Raw genomic sequence first — 16,487 nt, forward strand, 5'->3', positions numbered from 1 at the left:
TGTCAAAACAACTAGGTATCGTGAAAAGCCAACTCCTCAAACTCCAGGGGCGGGTAGATGGACGAATGCCATGGATATGGCGCCTGAACCAGGAAGTCTTCTACTATATCAATCGCTTTCCCAGAGGTCTGGCCCACCACCAGCAAAGTCAATATCTCCATCTACCTCGACAGTTGTACCCAGGGCTTCCTTTCCTTGACGGATCATGTCCATTAGCTTCGAGTTGAAGTCACTGATTCTCGCGTCTGTTTCTTGTTCTCGCTTGAGCCTCCTCATCGCCATCCTTTTGGCCTCTGCGTCCAGCCGAGGGCTACTCTCCTGGATCAGCTCGTGGGCCGTACTCTCACGCTTCTTTAGCCGACCAACCGATGTCGCCGAAGCGGCGGACGCGGTGCTATGGTTCCGGCGGTGGCCTCGTGGCGAGTAGGGGCTGGGACTTGGGATGCGCGACTGCTGCTGAGAGGATCGAGGGGAAAACGTGTGGGGAGAATCCTGGCGTGCAGGTACAGGTAGTCTACTTGGAGTGGAAGGGCGGTCGATGCTGGCTGGGGACCGCGGTGACGCATAGCTAGCTGGCTGTCGATTGCTGAGAGTCGCGTTGCCGGCATGGCTGACTCGATCGGCCTGCCGTCCGCCTAGACTTGGGTTGTTGAGGCGGCTGACCGGCTTACTGATGCGTCTGTTCAGAGACGGCCGAGCAGGCGGCGTTTTCGTGGCGAGGGACGGGTCAAGAGGGTGCGACTTCTTATCAGCTGGGTCGCCCACCATGACCCAGTTCTTGCGCAGCTCATCATTCGGCGTGCCATCTAATATCTGGCGGCGCTTCGGTGCAGGAGGCGGCGTCGACTCGGGCGTCTCGCGCTCGTAGCAAAACGGTGCGTAGTCGGAGTCGGGAAAGCCGCCCGGTATCTCAGGGAGCGTCGGAAGATCGTGCTCGTTGCACCAGGGTCGGCCTTCCGAAGCTGCCGGTTGCATCTCATATCCCTTTCCACCTCCGGCGTAGAAGCCTCTGAATGCGCCCTCTTTGCAGAACTCCCATACTTTGCCGACAACACCGCCGATGGTGTTGAACGCGAGCCTGCTCCATCCGACAGCCGCAACCGGATCGGCCGTGTCCCGGGATGAGGGCGAGCATAGATCTTCATGCGATCGCTTCGAGCCCAGTGCACGCCTGTAGTCAACGTCGGAGTAGATGCTATTGTCCATATGACCCAGCTGTCTCTGCGCGGCGCCGTTCGGTGTTTCAATGTGTCCACCAAGCGTGTACCTCATGCCCTGACCGCTGCTGGCCCTCCTCGCGCCTTGTGGTCTCTCATACGATGTGCCGTCTGCACCCATGCATGGGTGATGATTTAATGTCGTTGACTGCCGGGCTTCGGGTCTCTTCCTCTTGACCTTGAAGGCAGGGGTTGCAGGATCCGAATGCAGGCTGCCCGTGGACTGCGCCAAGTAGATCGAGTTGGATGCAGAGGGAGAGATGGGCGGACGGAAGACGCCCGCGTGCACGCCGCCGAGGGGTGCTGCCCCGTTGGGAGCTTCGAAGTGGAATGTGCCCGGCATCATGATCTGGGGCCCGCAGGACATAACGCGCTGCTTGTCGAGATGCTTCAAGGCCGTGTATTAGGAACGTAAGATGGTGTGCGAAACTCTGCGATGATGTCGCCTACGTGAGTGTCGATGTGGTTGCCTCTGAGAGGCACCAGGCCCGCCGGCTGTCGGGCGATCTGCAGTCGGCTCGTGGAGGATGATGGCACTGTATGCTGCTCTCCCGTAGATATAGAGAGTATACCGTGCTGGTGGACGGTTGCTCACGATGGGAGTTGGGGCGGCGGGCTAGCGAAACAAGGGCGTCGAGATTTGGGGTCGACAGGCAGTTCTGTGTGCTGCTCGTGACCAGTCCGGCACTTGTCGCGTGGTCCGGATGGCCGTCCGACGGTGAGCTTAAACTTCTGCAGGACGAGGTCACCACGACGAGGTTTGTCGAGAGTGGGCTGCCAAGCTGAGGCACCACAACACCGTCAAAAATTATGCTGCGGGCGTAAGTCAAAGCAGGGTTTATGGTGAAGGGTCCTAGTTTCGTGAGCTGGGAGCAGGAGCCGGCACTGCGATCGGCCCCCCGGATGTCTACCTATCTGGGTCCGATGCAACTGAAAGCTGGGGTGCAACTGGAGTCTGAAGCTGCCGTAATAGACCTTGGTGCATGGTACGTGCAGTACAGCAGACGAAGCGATGACGGTCAAACCCAGTGGTAAGCTAGCAAACGACCAACCAAAGTTCCAAACGGTATCAGGCCAGCCAGCAAACCGTCCTGTCTTGGTTGCTTCCAAGGTTGTCTTGCTGTGGAGGGAGCTATGCCACCGGTTTGGCAATGACGACGAGTGCTCAATGCACGACTGCTTGCCCTTGGGCGTCGATCAATCGAGCAGAATCCCTCGTACGTCTTGCCTGTGGCGTTGCGTGACGTACCGCCCAGGCCAGATGCGACAACTTCAAGCTTCCCGCCTGCTTGCTAGGTTCCATGTACTGCCTATGCTGCTAGAGCTCAGCTTGCCGCCCACGCCAGCCAGTGACAGAGGTGCCAGGTGAGACACCCGCTGGGGCAGAAAGGGAAGAAATTGTCGCGGAGGCGTGCGCAACCACGTACACATCCGAGGTAAGTGTGCAGGACTCCAGCTTCTTCTTCTGGACCCTGAGAATCTCGGGACTCTGGACAGGGTTGCTGCGCTCGCTTGTTTGTTGAAAGTCGATGCGGCCGTTCATGGGACGTCAGGGGGACTCGTTGTCCGGCCAGCCCCAACTGTCGATCGGCACCAGTAAACACCAAATCCAATGCACTAAGATGGTTCTGGCCGCGGGGCTCAATGGCAGGGGCTCGATGGCGGGGCAATCTGTCCATAAGGCGCAGTAACGCGGCACACAAACAAACGGCACGGATAGATGGTGCACCACATGCAGGCTTGCAAATTTTGGGTCTTCTCCTCCAAGGAAATAGGCATGGACATCCAGGGCTCATCTACTTTTGCTGGGAATATATCCCTGCCTGTGCACTTCGGAGATATGATCCTCTGCGGCCAGCGCATCCGTTAGCTTGGCAGTGGAAACCGAAACTGCTTCGAGCTGCACTGGATTGAAGTCCCTCTCGGGCAGGCCTTTGCTACAGTTTGCCGTGGCGGACAAAGCTAGCTCCCATGACCAAGGACAATAGATACTCTGAGGTACTCTGCAACTCATGATACTCCCGCCATCCCACCATGATGATGTCCGTCTCATTGCGCATTGCAGATCCGTGACGTCTTTCCTGCTACGTGTGCTGGAATCAAGGTGCGGCGCCGTCGTCCTTGCTGTAATACGCATCCTGCTGTTGGACCTTCTCAGCATCTACTCCACCGTTGACGCCGGCCTCTCCATGCACATGTTGACGCATGCCCCAGAAGGCGTCGCGCTCCTGGAGGATCTCCTTGGCCCATTCTTGAGTCTCGGGGAGCGTCATCTGGGTCGCGACGTACGTAAACTCCCCCAAGTCCAGTGCCTTATCCGCCCGCTTCTCGTACTCGATCATCTGGCACAGCAGCTCCATCTTGTCGACGTCGTGAACAAAGTGGCTCTCCAGCGTCTTGGAATCCTCATACTCCTGCCAGATGGCACGGATATCCTGGCCCGCCAGCCCTCCGTACACGCTGCCCAGGAGCTTATCGCAGATGTAGTCCATCGTCTCGGCTTCGCGCCTGTTCTTCTCGGGCTTGGCCACACCGTCGACGGGTGTGATGTCGCCCACCAGCGACTCTGCCATGTCGTGTATGAGGCACATCTTCATGCACCTGGAGAGATCGATTCGGGACGCGAGGGATGGAGGGCAGAGCAGCGACATCAACGACATGCGGTACATGTGGTCGGCAATGGACTCGCCCTTGTTGATCGAGAACCTGCGCCATCCTTCGCGCTTGGTCGTCTTGAGCCGCTCGAGGATGTGAAAGAAGGGCACGGGGGAGTTGGAATTGGCGGTCGGCGGCGAGGGGTAAATTGTTGCAAGCACCTTGTCTACGGACCAGGGCTCAGAGATCTTCGGAGTGGTGACGGAGCCGGGGTCTGGCTGATAATCAGCATGTGCTCGAACACCACGATACAGTACATGAGAGCGAATCCCAGGGAGATGGACCTACCGGAGACCTCGACCTTTGCCCCATTCGTGGCAGAAGGCGACATTGTGATGGTTCTTCCAGAGAGAGCTCCTGATCTTGGGATCGCTGGTGGGATGTGATTGAGCGCAATACCAATCTGACCAGCGCGGATCGGGCGTCCGAGTGAGGCTATAAAGTCATCCAGGAGTGGTTCCAAGAGTGCCTGGAGCGAATGATTGGAGATCTGAGTCGACGAGGAAGAGAAGTACAGGGTTTAAGGCTTTGCGACACTCATTTGTTGTTCTACATCACAAGCCCGCCCCGTGAGCCTGACTGAAATCTGACCCCGCAGTAAAACTACACAAACAAAAGGTGACACACCTTTTTCCCCTACGCTAACCTGGCTTATGACACAAAGTCGCGGTGCCAATTGCACAACGACATTTGACCCCCACTGACCCCGCCGACTGCTTAGGTCGGCTGGTTCGTAGGTATCCAAGAGCGCGCTGAGGAAGCAAATTATTGAGCTCCATGGACTATCAGGGTAGCTAGGCTCTAAAACCTTCAGCCTTTAGAACCAGGCTTGCACTCGGTCGCGCTTCAGCTACCACGAAAGAGCCAGCATACTTACTGAGCCTATCTTGTTGCCTAATTCGGAAATGGGACAAAGCAGGAAGAAAACGGGGGCTGGTTTGTCACGGGCACAAATACCTAGATGTGCCCTACCGTGCTACACACCAGGGCCCGTATGCTGTTGAGGCAAGGCCGGGGGTTGCCCGTATCAAACTTGCTTTGCCCGAAGCAGCGTAGGTCTTGCATTGCGGCAAGTATGGAAAATGTGGAAGACAATCCGAAGTTCTGGAGAAACGGTCCAGGTCGCAGCTCAAAAGGGGCCTGTAGGAAATACTTATACCATACCAGACCTTGGCAAGCTTGGGACTCGCAGTCTATAGGGACCCCCGTTCTCGGCAGCTATCGCCCCGTGGCGCCCCACCTGCCCCCGGGGCCATCAGCCTCCACTCCGAGCCACTATGCCCTTCTTATGCGCCAGCCAGACCATTTCAGGTCCATATCGGCGCAATTGGCGGAAACCGGTTCTGACTCGGACAATGGTCCACGACCACAGAGACAGGCGCGAGGAGAAGGATGGAGACCGTACAGAGACTCTGAATTCAGTAGGTGCCTCGTGGGAGGCTCCGTTACTGCCCCGTAGTTCCCAGCTACCCCGCATGACGAAGGCCTCTTGACCCCCACCCACCTTTCTCTACTGGAGTGAGAAGAATGGGGGGCATGTATATAAACCAAGGCCTACGAGACAGCCATTCAAGCCTTCCAAGTCGGTGTTCAGTACCCAAAGAAAGCAGACGAATCATTTACAGGCCTTCCACCATGAAGCTTCTCTACCCAACTTCGCTTGCACTCGACGTAAAGAGCCTCGAAGGTTACTCTGTTGACCTTCAGCCCTACGATGTCAAGGAGCCGATCCCCGAAGAGCATACCGACGCCTCGGTTCTCGTGACATGGACCAACTCGGCCTCGAACCTGTCCGACGCGGCAAAGCGCCTCAAGAACCTCGGCTGGATCCAATCGCTCGCCGCCGGCCCCAACGACGTGCTCGGTGCCGGCTTCGACGCCTCCAAGATCAAGATCACCACCGGCTCCGGTCTCCATGACCGTACCGTGGCCGAACACGCATTGGGCCTGCTGCTCAATGCGGCCCGCCGGTTCTACGAGATGCGCGATTGGCAATTACAATCCAAGTGGCCCCAGCACCTGGGGGGTCCCCAGCCCGACCGGCCCAAGGGCAAGTTTACAACCCTCAGGGATGCCAACGTTCTGATCTGGGGCTACGGCAACATTGCCAAGGCTCTGGCGCCGTCGTTGACGCTCCTCGGCGCGACCGTCCGCGGTGTGGCCAGGAGTCAAGGCGTGAGGAACGGTGTTGAGGTGTATGGAGAAGACAAGCTGCCCGAACTGCTGCCGCAGACAGACGCTCTCGTCATGATCCTGCCGGGGTCCGAGAGCACGAAGCATGCTCTGAACGCAGAGAGACTAAAGTTGCTGCCCAACCACGCATGGGTGGTGAATGTGGGACGTGGCACGTCGATAGACGAGGAGGCTCTCTTCAGTGCACTGGAGAGTTCACAGATTGGAGGCGCAGCCCTAGACGTGTTTGACCAGGAGCCACTGCCAGGGTCCTCGAAGCTGTGGAAGGCACCCAACTGTATTGTGAGCCCACACGCTGCTGGAGGTAGACCACAGGGAGCCGAGGCCCTGATTGCAGAGAACCTCAGGAAGTTCATAGCAGGCCAGGATCTGAGGAACATCATCTGAGGAAGGCGGACTGCAAGACAATCACGTTTTATACCCGCATCTCCCATGGATGGGTCGTGCGAAGTCCTCCGAGAGGACCTTGGATTGTGTACGAACGTACTCGTGCTAATTGTATAGTACCTACTTGCACTGTACTGCAGCTCACTTAGACCAGGCTTATTAATACTGAGATTCCCTGCGTTCCGGCGAAACTAGCTTAGAGAGGACACTCTCTTGTTGTAACTCACCATAAAATGCGCGCTCTTGTTGGTTGGTTGTTCCTCGCACCCTCAGTCACCCGATTCTGGAAGAATGGTCTCCATGCTCGAAGCAGTGCCGTTGGTTTAAGTGGTCCTAGTCATCAACATCTACCTTGCATGAAACATAACAAACGCTGCGGACAGAGTCGGTAAAAAAAGCCCCTGGCCTGCCGTGGCTGTGTTGGCGCGATGCATTTGGCTATTTACATGGAATTTGTGTTACTCTCAGTTGCCTCCGAGGTCCCTGGCAGCCAATCATCCGCAGGCGGGAAATCTCAGCCACGCAGGACTTGTACTGCTGACTTTCTATGAATGGTGCCGGCCTGGAAATCCTGCAGAAGCGAAACGACACATACCCGCTGGGGATCTGTGCCTGGTGGTACGTGCCCCCCGGACTGCTTGCATTCCGCAGCCCACTGAAACCCCTCGAGACTCGGCAGCACATCTCATTGGTGTCCATGCATAGCTCAGCTAAATATACCCGCGCCTATCTAAACTTAGCCAGAACGTGGCTACCGGCCGAGGACTTGGCACTGTACGACACGGTCAAAGAAATCTGATGAAATTGATCGCTCCCACGACCGTAACATGAGGGCAAGTGTGGGATTTTATTTTTGATTCCTATTCTCAACCCCAGAGTCATTTCTGCTACATATACGCTTTGGTTCTTTCGAAGCGTGAGTAATACGAAGACTGCTGTGCAACCGAGGCCGGTGCCCAGATTGATCTTCATTATAACTTGAAACAACTCACTTTTGCACACCACTTCTCATGCTCATCGTTCCTTTTGTTGTGCTCGTGAACTGCCCTCAATAACCCCGTTGGCTTGCGTACGATTCCTTCAGAATGCCCAGCCGAACACTTCCGCCAACAACCCTCCGGAGGCGGAGTAGAGGAAAGTCCATGACGCTGGGATTTGACGACATCAAATTTCCGAAGGTATACGAAGACGCTTGGGGGACTGGAAATGTCACAGCTACAGAAAGACCAGAGCTGGAGAGAGCGCAGATCTTCTTGCTCCGTTTCATTGTGATGAACCCCGATCCTAGCATCAATCATGAACTCCGCTCCATCGTCGGCAACCGGTATTACAACACCATTCCAGCCCTGGCTTTTGCAATCCAGATGAATATCTTCGCCAACACGCATGCCAGCTTTGCTGCAACCCCTTTATTGCAGGCAGTGAGGTTCATGCTCATTAAGGGCCGCGTAACGGATGCCATCTTCTCCGAGAGAACAAAAGCTGTCGTGGATTTCTTCTTTGACCCTTCTCTTGCGAGAAACCTGAATTCGCCTCCATCAGAGTTTGTCATCTACAAATATCCAGCAGCACGTCTCAAAGTTGCCATTGTGGGGGGTGGCCCGACTGCGCTAGCGTCAGCCATTTCGCTGGCGGAGAAGGGCGCAGGAAAGGTCGAAGTTCACGTGTATGAGAGACGTTGGGTGAAGAGAGTCAGCCCAGGTGGTCACCACTTTGTCGAATATCCCTCTCATGCGAAGCGACGGGATCAAGTTGTTACTTTGCAGGATTCAGTCACCTCCCTTCTGACCGCTCCAACTTACGAGGCGCTTTTCGGAGGGCGTCCCGAACCAGTTTGGCCCGGTTCTGCAAACATTCAGATTCGAAAAGTCGAGGACCGGCTGTTGGGGCGCTGCCAGGCGTCGGAATTCCATGGTCTGATCCATCTTCACGCCGAAGGAGTGTCAAGGGAGACACTTGCCCAGGTCGGAGACTTTCATGTCCTGCTTGGGGCAGACGGCGCGGCCTCGTGGGTCCGCAAGTCCTACTTCCACGGCTACGAGAAGGAGAGAGGTAAAAGTTTCGCGCTTGGTTTGGCCTTCGACCGACCAGCAGGACTACCATGGTCTCAACCCCTGAACATGTTCTTAACCCTCGGCCAGACGAGATATCTCCTGAACGCCAGTGACTTTGACGGAAAGGGATATCTCAACATGCAGCTCACCGAGGATGAATGGCACAGAATGACTTCGGTTGACGGTCAGCCCGTCACGTTTGGCCATCCGGGATGTTTGCGGCGGGCTGATGGCACCGTCCCTGACGGGTTTGATGAAAGCCAAGTCTTTGCGCCATCAGAAGACCGTGATAGCGCGTTGTGGAAGTCTATTGAAGACGGTCTGAAGCTTTTCGGCTTTAAAGAAAGTGAAGTCATCAACGTTGTACGGATCCCAATTGTCGTTCAGGCTGTCCGAGAGGGCGTCCAAACTCTTCCGCCTCAGGATTTGGTTGGTGTGCGGCGCCCACACGCTTTGGTGGCAGTAGCAGGGGACGCCGCCATGACAGTACACTTTTGGCCCGGAAGAGGGCTGAATAGTGGCATCAAGTCCGGAATCGCTCTCGGTGATGAGATTGTTACCGCTCTGAACGACGGGCGGTTCATCGGCCTTCCCCTGGACGCTATGAAGGAATATAATGACTTTATCCTGAAACTCCAGGATCGGGAGCATGATAAGCGTAGCATTCCTATCTTAAATCAGTCAGGGTCACCCGAGATGTTAGGTTGGCTGTTAGGCAAGGCGAATACAGTACCGGACAATGTGAGTAGTCCCATGCTTTTAAGGGCCTTCATCCAAACATAGACTAATATACACGCATTAGGTTGCTATAGAGTGGCTCATTGGCGCAATGACCCAGATCTCTGACCGTCTCCAGAAGCGTGCTGACTGGCCCTTCGAATACGAGGCAAATATTGAGCCGCAGTTACGCATTGTTCTGCGGCAGCTCGACTCGGTCACCCTTAAAGAGATGGCCGTAAGCTTCCCCTGGCCAACCCGAGAAATGGCTGGAGCAGAAGTTCTTCCCATCCGCGCTGTGAAGCCAGAGGAAAAGTCACGATGGCTTACTCAACTTTTCAATCTGTTGCGGGAGGAGCAGACCAAAGAGAAACTGCCCCTAAGATCGCCACCGTTATCACCATCCTCTGCCTGTTTTGAGGCACCTCGGCCGCGAACAACTTCCCCTAATCCAAAGGGGCCAGCCTTGCGCCGAAGCAATGGGACGAGGTCTTCACCGCCTGCTAGGTTCAGCCGGATCCTTACGGCGCCAGATACTAAAGGAACCTTGGGACGCCCACCCTCGCCACCCTACGATGTCCCTCTGGGGAGAGTGCTCAGCGTCAATCAACGACCAGGCCGTGTGGTCTTGGCCGAGGCTATGTCTCTGGCTCTTTTCAGAGTTGAAGAGATATGAAGCAATTGTTGAAACTCCGGTAGCAGAATCCCCGCATCAGTTACTTGTATACAGGATCATATTAAATAGAACATGCGGCACATACAGTCGTGATTAGTATCTAAAATTATTGCGTAATCCGAATGTTAACTGGGCAAGTGATGGAACTGAGAACTCGTATCGCCTATGTTTGGGTTCAAATTGACTCATGCTCGACCAACCCTTTCCACAATGAGGTTGTTCTCCTACCATTGCGTTTACGATAAATACAGCTCAACTTGTCCTTGTCATTGGTCGGTGGCCATCATCAGAGTTGCGTCAACTATCAAGTCAACAGCTGCTGTTGTTGTAACGAAATGATGAGTGCAGAGCATGCAGACGTTTTGTGTTGTTATTCTTCGACTCAGCAAATATCATTTAATACGAATTCTGTGTATGACTTAAAAGCTATTACTCAAGATGTACCCCGGAAGGCGTCCCCGATGTTAGGTGATTGTATCCGTCCTTCACACCGGATAAGGGCTTCGCAGAATGGTCGAGGTTGGATGAGAGATTTCCAGTCAGCACACCCGTACTGGCAGAAAGTCCTTCATTTCCATGCTTTACCCCGGACAGTGTCCCATCTGAAAGGGTATTGTATGGCTGATCTGGCTGATTCGCCGACGAAGCGCTCGTTAACGCAGAAATGTCCACGCCAGCAGAACGTGACCCGGACGCCCCAGACGCGACGTTGTCCGACGAGTGTTCAGGAATATATTCGGTTGCAGCAGTGGGATGCTGGTCCGACCTGCCAGAGTCCAGGAGACTGCTCTGATTAGGCTGCTGAGCGAGCCCGTGATTTGGCGCAGTCTCATGGTGCTGTTCTTGTTTGGCCAACTTAGATGCACCATATCCTGCTCCGGCGACGGCCCCAGCTCCTCCAACAATAGTAGCACTCCGGTTGAATGACGAATCATCTTTGCCAGGCTGAGATGCAGTGATACCAGACGCAGCAGCGTTTCCAGGTTGATAAGGAACTGATGTTGATGCTGAACTGTACGAGGAAGAAGTCTGGGTAGATATAGTAGACTCGCTGGGTACGGTAGTGGATTGAGCAACTCCGCCAATTGGTGACTCATGGACATGGGTCGTCTCATTAGATAATTTCTTTTTCATTTGGCGCGATTCTTCTTCGTGGCCTTCTTGTTTCTTGCGATGTAAGAATGCTAGGAACTTGCTGTCATGATTATCCTCTTTTGCTGTCTTCGCTTCAGGTTGATGTGATTGCTGGGCCTGGTTAGAGTAAGACTGAGCTGCGTCTCCCGGTTGTTTTTCATGACGCAAGGTTCCAAACAGCTTGGTATGATCTTTCGGATCCCTGGCAGGCTCGTACTTGGATTCGGTGGCAGTGTTCGCTTTGCCGTGTGTCTCGGAACCTGGAAAGTCTTGCTCTTTGTGATTCTCATATTGTTCGCCAGCTCCATATGCAACAGCACCGGCGCCCAAGATACCGGCCGTTTCAGCAGTCCGATAGTCTCTAGACGATTGTTGCGAACGTTGATCATTCGAGTCTGTGGTCAATACGCCAACGCCCGAGGGGACTATCTGCTGTGTTCCTGACTTGTGATGAAGTTGTTGGTGTTCGGCTTGATCACGGTCACTACCGTGACCGGTGACGGTATTGTAGACACCAGCCCCGTGGGCTAAGTTATCCTCTGATGCCAGGGTTTGTGATACCCTTTCGTATTCGTCCGGCTTGGGGATCACTCTGTGCTGTTTAGTGGTATCTTCTGCGCTACCATGACCAGTGACTGTATTATAGGTGCCAACACCCTGAGGAAGGTCTCCCCAATATGGCTCCTCTGCTTGAGTGACCGACTTTCCTCTACCATTTGCGACCTTGTTATAAGACTCATGGACTTCGCGTAAGCCGGATTCTGCCCTGGGAATACCTGTAGTAGTAGATGCCCCTGCGTCGTTGCCACCATAGTCACTCGTCGCAACACCTCCAAGGCCGGTCTGAGCCGTCTTCTGTCCTGATCTATCATTGGAAATGTCCTTGCGATGGAGGCTACCAGCGCCTGCATCACTTCTTCTAGTTCCAATTATGCTAGGCGATTCTACAGAACCAGAATGAGACTCTTTTTGACTGCCGGTCAGATACGCACCTTGTGTAGAATCCTGGGAATCTTCATGATGTGACTTGGAAGAGTCACGTTTCAGTTCAATCCCAGAATCTTTGTAGTCATGGCCAAGGTACCCTTTGTGTGATGCGCCGAGCGCCGTAAAGTCATGCCCTCTGGGATCGTCCTTTTTATGCAACTTGTTATGCTGCGAGCCAGAGTCGTATATCGAATCCTGCCTAGTACCTCCTAGGTCAGTGTGACCTGAGGAGGGCACCGGCTTCTCGCCAATTCGTGGTTGATCGACACCACTTTGTACGCCGGCGGAAGTAGGAGGCTCGTCAACCGGGAAAGACCCGGGGGTTCGATGATCAACTACGCCCCGCTCAGCTTCCGGCGAGTGGTCACTTCCGAAGGCGTTCTTGATCTTGTCACTCAGACTCATCGTGAAAGTAGTGTAATCGGGTTGATGAAGTGTGAGATGAGAGGCTATGTTGCCATAATTGAAAGCACACTTTACGGTGGTCAACAATTGAAATAGTAGTATATATATGTAGAGTCACGATGGAGGGGGTTCCTTGGCAAAGGTCCAAAAATGATCAAAGCAAACTACTGTCCTATGTCGTCAGAAGCGGCGCCTTAGCAGTGAGACAACATGATGTGACATCAGAATGTCAAGCCACGATCGCTGCGCTGTCCAGTGAACTCTGATCCTGGGACTGTGTGTAGCGTGATCGTAAGCGGCAGACAGTCGAACAAGAATACGCCGCCCCTTTAGCAGGCTTTTGCGTAATCGACATACTCTGGATGCCCTTCTATTTCGTCACTGGAGTTCCAGTCAAGCGCATCGAAGTCGCACTAGTGTGCTTAGGCATTGCTCTGGGGGCGCTAGAAGGGGTTCCCATTCCTGGATGTCAAGTGCGTCAGTGGTGAGGGCTAGCGTCGATGTTGCACACTACAGCTCGGCAACGCGAGAACATAGTATGGTCAACCACCCCTTTTAGTGCCAAACGTGCATTGGCAGCACTTGGCGTGACTTGTTCAAGGCCAATAAGTCGTGGAGGCGGAAGCCAGCGTGACTTTCGCTGCATAATCACTAGGTTATTGCTACATCCCGCCAATAATCATCCAACATCTCTGCGGACGTACTCTTGCAATTACGGACCACTCACTACCCTTGCCTTTTTAAACCACGATGGGCGTGCTACTTCCTCTTCCACCTCCTCTCGTACTCGATGGAGAGGCGTGCTCATGTACAGCCGCCTGACACAGCCGGAATTGTACCACCAGCTCGAAATCAGGCATAGTACTCAGTACTTCTTGCACCCATGGATGTTCATGATCGTACTGGGACTGGCTCATGTGTGGACCTCGCATATTGAATATGCTCTTCAGCCCAGTATGTGATGCCATGGGCGACGTTGGCGGCAGGCTTAGCCAATGCACATCTACCCACGTGTCTCTCAACCTTATAAGCATACTTTTCGCTCGACTTTCAAACCCTGAGGGATCCGCCAGTGAGCATAGCTGCTGGTGAGTATTGACATCGCAGCCCATGGCGTACTTCTCGTAAAATCCTCTGAACATTCTGATTCTCGCATGGTCTTGAGCACTTGAACACTTGGAGTCAGTAACTTTCTCGCGACGTCTGTTTGCATTGTAGATGTTGAGACACTGTTCTCCGAAGTTTGACACTCGTCGAGACCGATAGAGAGTGAACCCGATTGTACACACCTAACAAGTGCAACATGGTCACTCCTTGGGAAGAGTGACGGAGGAATGTCAACCCCAGCAGCGACATGTATAACAAGCGTGGTTTCAAAGAAAAGAAATCTTTCCAGCCTCGGGCAGAGACTTTGATCTGTCAAATCGTTTACAATCACTCTCGGAGCCTGCTGCAAGGCGGTCAAGGATAGACACACTGTCTCGATGGTGCTACTGAACGAGCTTAGGTCCATGATCCTCAAAGGACGCGGTGGCCGGTGCAGGCCTTGTCTAGATGTTCTCCCAGGCGACTCAGAGTAGGGCTCATACGCCCATGAGTTGATGCAGAGAACATCTCGTTCCGGATCGAACCATGTCCAACGCCCATGAAGGTTGGGGTTGGAGTTCATTGCCTTGATCGGGTAGGCCTTGCCAACACTGTCTTGCTTCATGACCGCGCGTGCCTCCTGGCAAGCGAATGCCATTCCTGGCGGCGGTAAAGATCTGCATGTCTCGTCTTTCTGGCAGATGGACGGCCCGAGTAACGCAGCACGTTGCTCCTTGGACGGGCCGAGTGAAGGTGGGCTCAATGGTTCGACCAGAAGTATGCGGCCTGGTAGTGCGTACGACCAGATCATGGTCCGAATCTCCGCTGGTAGTCTGGAGAAGCATGTGAATTGTAAGGCCGATTGGGCTGGTAAATTGGATTCACCCCAAATCATGTTGTGACGATGTGTTGTTTTAATAGGACATTCGTGGATGACAGAAAAGTACACACGTGATATGCTTGGAGCATTGGGACAGGCGAAACATTGTTCGAAAACGACATTCTCTCAAACGCGAGGCAACTATATGTAGAGCAAGAATAAGGCGGATAGTGTGGGGGTATGGCGAATCCCTGCAGACCAGGGTGTGATGGGTGTGCGCGTACAAGGCTAATGGACTGTTTAGGTAATCATTCCACGGGTACGGCAGCTTTGTACTTGCAAATACAAGGATTTCAAATATTTGTTGGTTTCCTGCTACATTTGGCGAATGTAAGATGCTCTACGGTTCACCTGGGCAGTATTTGGATGCTGCTAGGACGACTACACGGACACCCACAAGGAGGCAACTCCGTGGTTCGCGCACCTCAGGCAGCAACAGATCTCCTTAGTTCATTTCGCATTGCCAAAAAGTGCCTCATCTTAATCAAATGGGAATAGCATTCGTTGAAGCTGAAGAGACAAATCATCGTACCTTCTGTTTTACAGGCCTCACCGCTCCAAATCATGGGAACGATCCCATGATATCCACGCCACTGACAACCAGTAGTTTTGTGTATTCGTCGCCCTTGATTACCATGTTGTCTTCGTAGACTCGGTTAATACCGTTCAGGGTACTTCCCGGAAAGATGTATTTCTCGAAAAAATCCTCCTTGGCATCGGCTGTACGTGCGTACGCAATGAGCGACGACATTGATGACATGCTAATGCCCATCCAGAACTTCGCGTTGACGAGAACCTCATACTCTACTATGCCCTTCTGATCGAAACCCAACGACTCAACAGTTGCCAGCTTCTCGGATTGCGACGCCAACAAAGTCCACTTATCGTGCACCAGGTAGTTCAGAGGCTCAAGCATCTCCCGGAATGTCTGGATAGCCTTGCGGTCACCGCAGCTCACGTAGACGCTTCTCACCTTATCCGGCGTGCTTCCTCGGATATCCTCAATGGCCTCAACGTAACGGCGCATCTGGTCCGTGGCGGAGCCGAAGCCAGCTGGCCAGTCGCCCTCACCACGAAGGTGCACACCAATGAAGTTCTCCTTCTTCAGCTCTGGGCTTTTCAAGATTTCCTGTCCCAATGCCAGGAGCGTAGAGTTGTACTTGAGAGTTTTAAAGAGATCCTTGCGGATTGAGGCCGTTTCTTCACTGCGGGCGTAGTCCCAGGCTATGTACGTGTCTCCGAACTCGATGATAACCGGCTTCTTTGCGCTAATGTTGCCTTGCTGAATATTGTTACTTTTCAAAGTCGACTCCGCCAGTGCCCGAAAGGTACCGTTGGTATGTCCTCCCGCTAAGTAGTGCCTATAGTCAGGTTGCAATCGTGTCGCGCTGGCCAATTTGGTGTCGCAGAACTGCGTTTTCAGGTGCGGGCATTGAGTTTTCAGAGTGACTTGGAGCTTCTCAGTATCCCACCACTCATCTGGGCAGACCGCATGGTCGTTCGTATTCAAGAGGTCGTCTTCTGCTCTCGCAGTCACTGCCGGGATGATAACGCTCGCGCCGGCATCGATCGCCAGACGGAGACAGGTCTGGATTCTGTTTCGCGCGTTGGTCAAACCTCCGCAAAAGGAAGTCTTGTCATCACCGCACTGGCTGTGGCAGTGAAGCCAAAAACCCTCGGTCCATTTAGTCGCCCGACATAGCTCCGACAGTCCGGATGAGTAGATTGATTCATCTAGCACATCGTGAGTCACGCCGGAAGCTTGCGTAGGAATGCCTTCCTCGGGGGGCACTATTTCGGTAGATTTGAATGGAGATTCAGAATGAAGGTTTGGGAGGGGAATCTTGTCGGAGATCGACGGAGTTGCCGTCGTTTCATGTTCATCTTGTTCGGGCTCTGGTTGGCCTGCAGTTTCGGGAGAAGAGTAGTAGTAGATCACCTTCGATCCTACTTCGTGAAGCTTGCCCGCTGCCTCGGACAATGCTTCTCGTGAACGCGCATGTCTCGTCAAAAAGAGCGCGACAGATCCTAGCAACAGAGCCAGGAATACGTAGTTGACCGCTCGGCGTGAGGCAGGCATGGTTCAAAAGTTGATG

The 16,487-nt window shown here is 53.8% G+C and overlaps 7 protein-coding genes across 7 annotated transcripts; 2 read left to right on the forward strand and 5 right to left on the reverse strand.

Moving 5' to 3' along the window:
• Positions 1 to 108: 108 nt before the first annotated feature.
• Positions 109 to 2,760, reverse strand: JN550_002550 (uncharacterized protein; the record flags this gene model as incomplete). The annotated part of the gene is made up of 6 exons (XM_049313858.1): positions 109 to 1,605; positions 1,668 to 1,753; positions 1,813 to 2,070; positions 2,129 to 2,402; positions 2,467 to 2,527; positions 2,645 to 2,760. The coding sequence occupies 6 exons, from the start codon at positions 2,758 to 2,760 to the stop codon at positions 109 to 111; spliced, it is 2,292 nt and encodes a 763-aa protein (XP_049175841.1).
• A 556-nt stretch (positions 2,761 to 3,316) lies between these two features.
• On the reverse strand, positions 3,317 to 4,203 carry JN550_002551 (uncharacterized protein; the record flags this gene model as incomplete). The annotated part of the gene is made up of 2 exons (XM_049313859.1): positions 3,317 to 4,086; positions 4,161 to 4,203. 2 exons carry the CDS (start codon positions 4,201 to 4,203, stop codon positions 3,317 to 3,319), a joined length of 813 nt encoding a protein of 270 aa, XP_049175842.1.
• A 1,304-nt stretch (positions 4,204 to 5,507) lies between these two features.
• Positions 5,508 to 6,452, forward strand: JN550_002552 (uncharacterized protein; the record flags this gene model as incomplete). The annotated part of the gene is made up of 1 exon (XM_049313860.1): positions 5,508 to 6,452. The coding sequence occupies one exon, from the start codon at positions 5,508 to 5,510 to the stop codon at positions 6,450 to 6,452; it is 945 nt and encodes a 314-aa protein (XP_049175843.1).
• A 1,085-nt stretch (positions 6,453 to 7,537) lies between these two features.
• Positions 7,538 to 9,899, forward strand: JN550_002553 (uncharacterized protein; the record flags this gene model as incomplete). Its single annotated transcript, XM_049313861.1, has 2 exons — positions 7,538 to 9,247; positions 9,309 to 9,899. 2 exons carry the CDS (start codon positions 7,538 to 7,540, stop codon positions 9,897 to 9,899), a joined length of 2,301 nt encoding a protein of 766 aa, XP_049175844.1.
• Positions 9,900 to 10,328: 429 nt separating this feature from the next.
• JN550_002554 (uncharacterized protein) lies at positions 10,329 to 12,425 on the reverse strand (the record flags this gene model as incomplete). Its single annotated transcript, XM_049313862.1, has 1 exon — positions 10,329 to 12,425. The coding sequence occupies one exon, from the start codon at positions 12,423 to 12,425 to the stop codon at positions 10,329 to 10,331; it is 2,097 nt and encodes a 698-aa protein (XP_049175845.1).
• A 740-nt stretch (positions 12,426 to 13,165) lies between these two features.
• On the reverse strand, positions 13,166 to 14,322 carry JN550_002555 (uncharacterized protein; the record flags this gene model as incomplete). The annotated part of the gene is made up of 2 exons (XM_049313863.1): positions 13,166 to 13,592; positions 13,715 to 14,322. 2 exons carry the CDS (start codon positions 14,320 to 14,322, stop codon positions 13,166 to 13,168), a joined length of 1,035 nt encoding a protein of 344 aa, XP_049175846.1.
• A 631-nt stretch (positions 14,323 to 14,953) lies between these two features.
• JN550_002556 (uncharacterized protein) lies at positions 14,954 to 16,471 on the reverse strand (the record flags this gene model as incomplete). Its single annotated transcript, XM_049313864.1, has 1 exon — positions 14,954 to 16,471. One exon carries the CDS (start codon positions 16,469 to 16,471, stop codon positions 14,954 to 14,956), a length of 1,518 nt encoding a protein of 505 aa, XP_049175847.1.
• Positions 16,472 to 16,487: the final 16 nt, after the last annotated feature.

The sequence above is a fragment of the Neoarthrinium moseri genome, assembly GCF_022829205.1.
Source record: "Neoarthrinium moseri strain CBS 164.80 chromosome Unknown scaffold5_Wmoseri_CBS_16480, whole genome shotgun sequence".
NCBI lineage: Eukaryota > Fungi > Ascomycota > Sordariomycetes > Amphisphaeriales > Apiosporaceae > Neoarthrinium > Neoarthrinium moseri.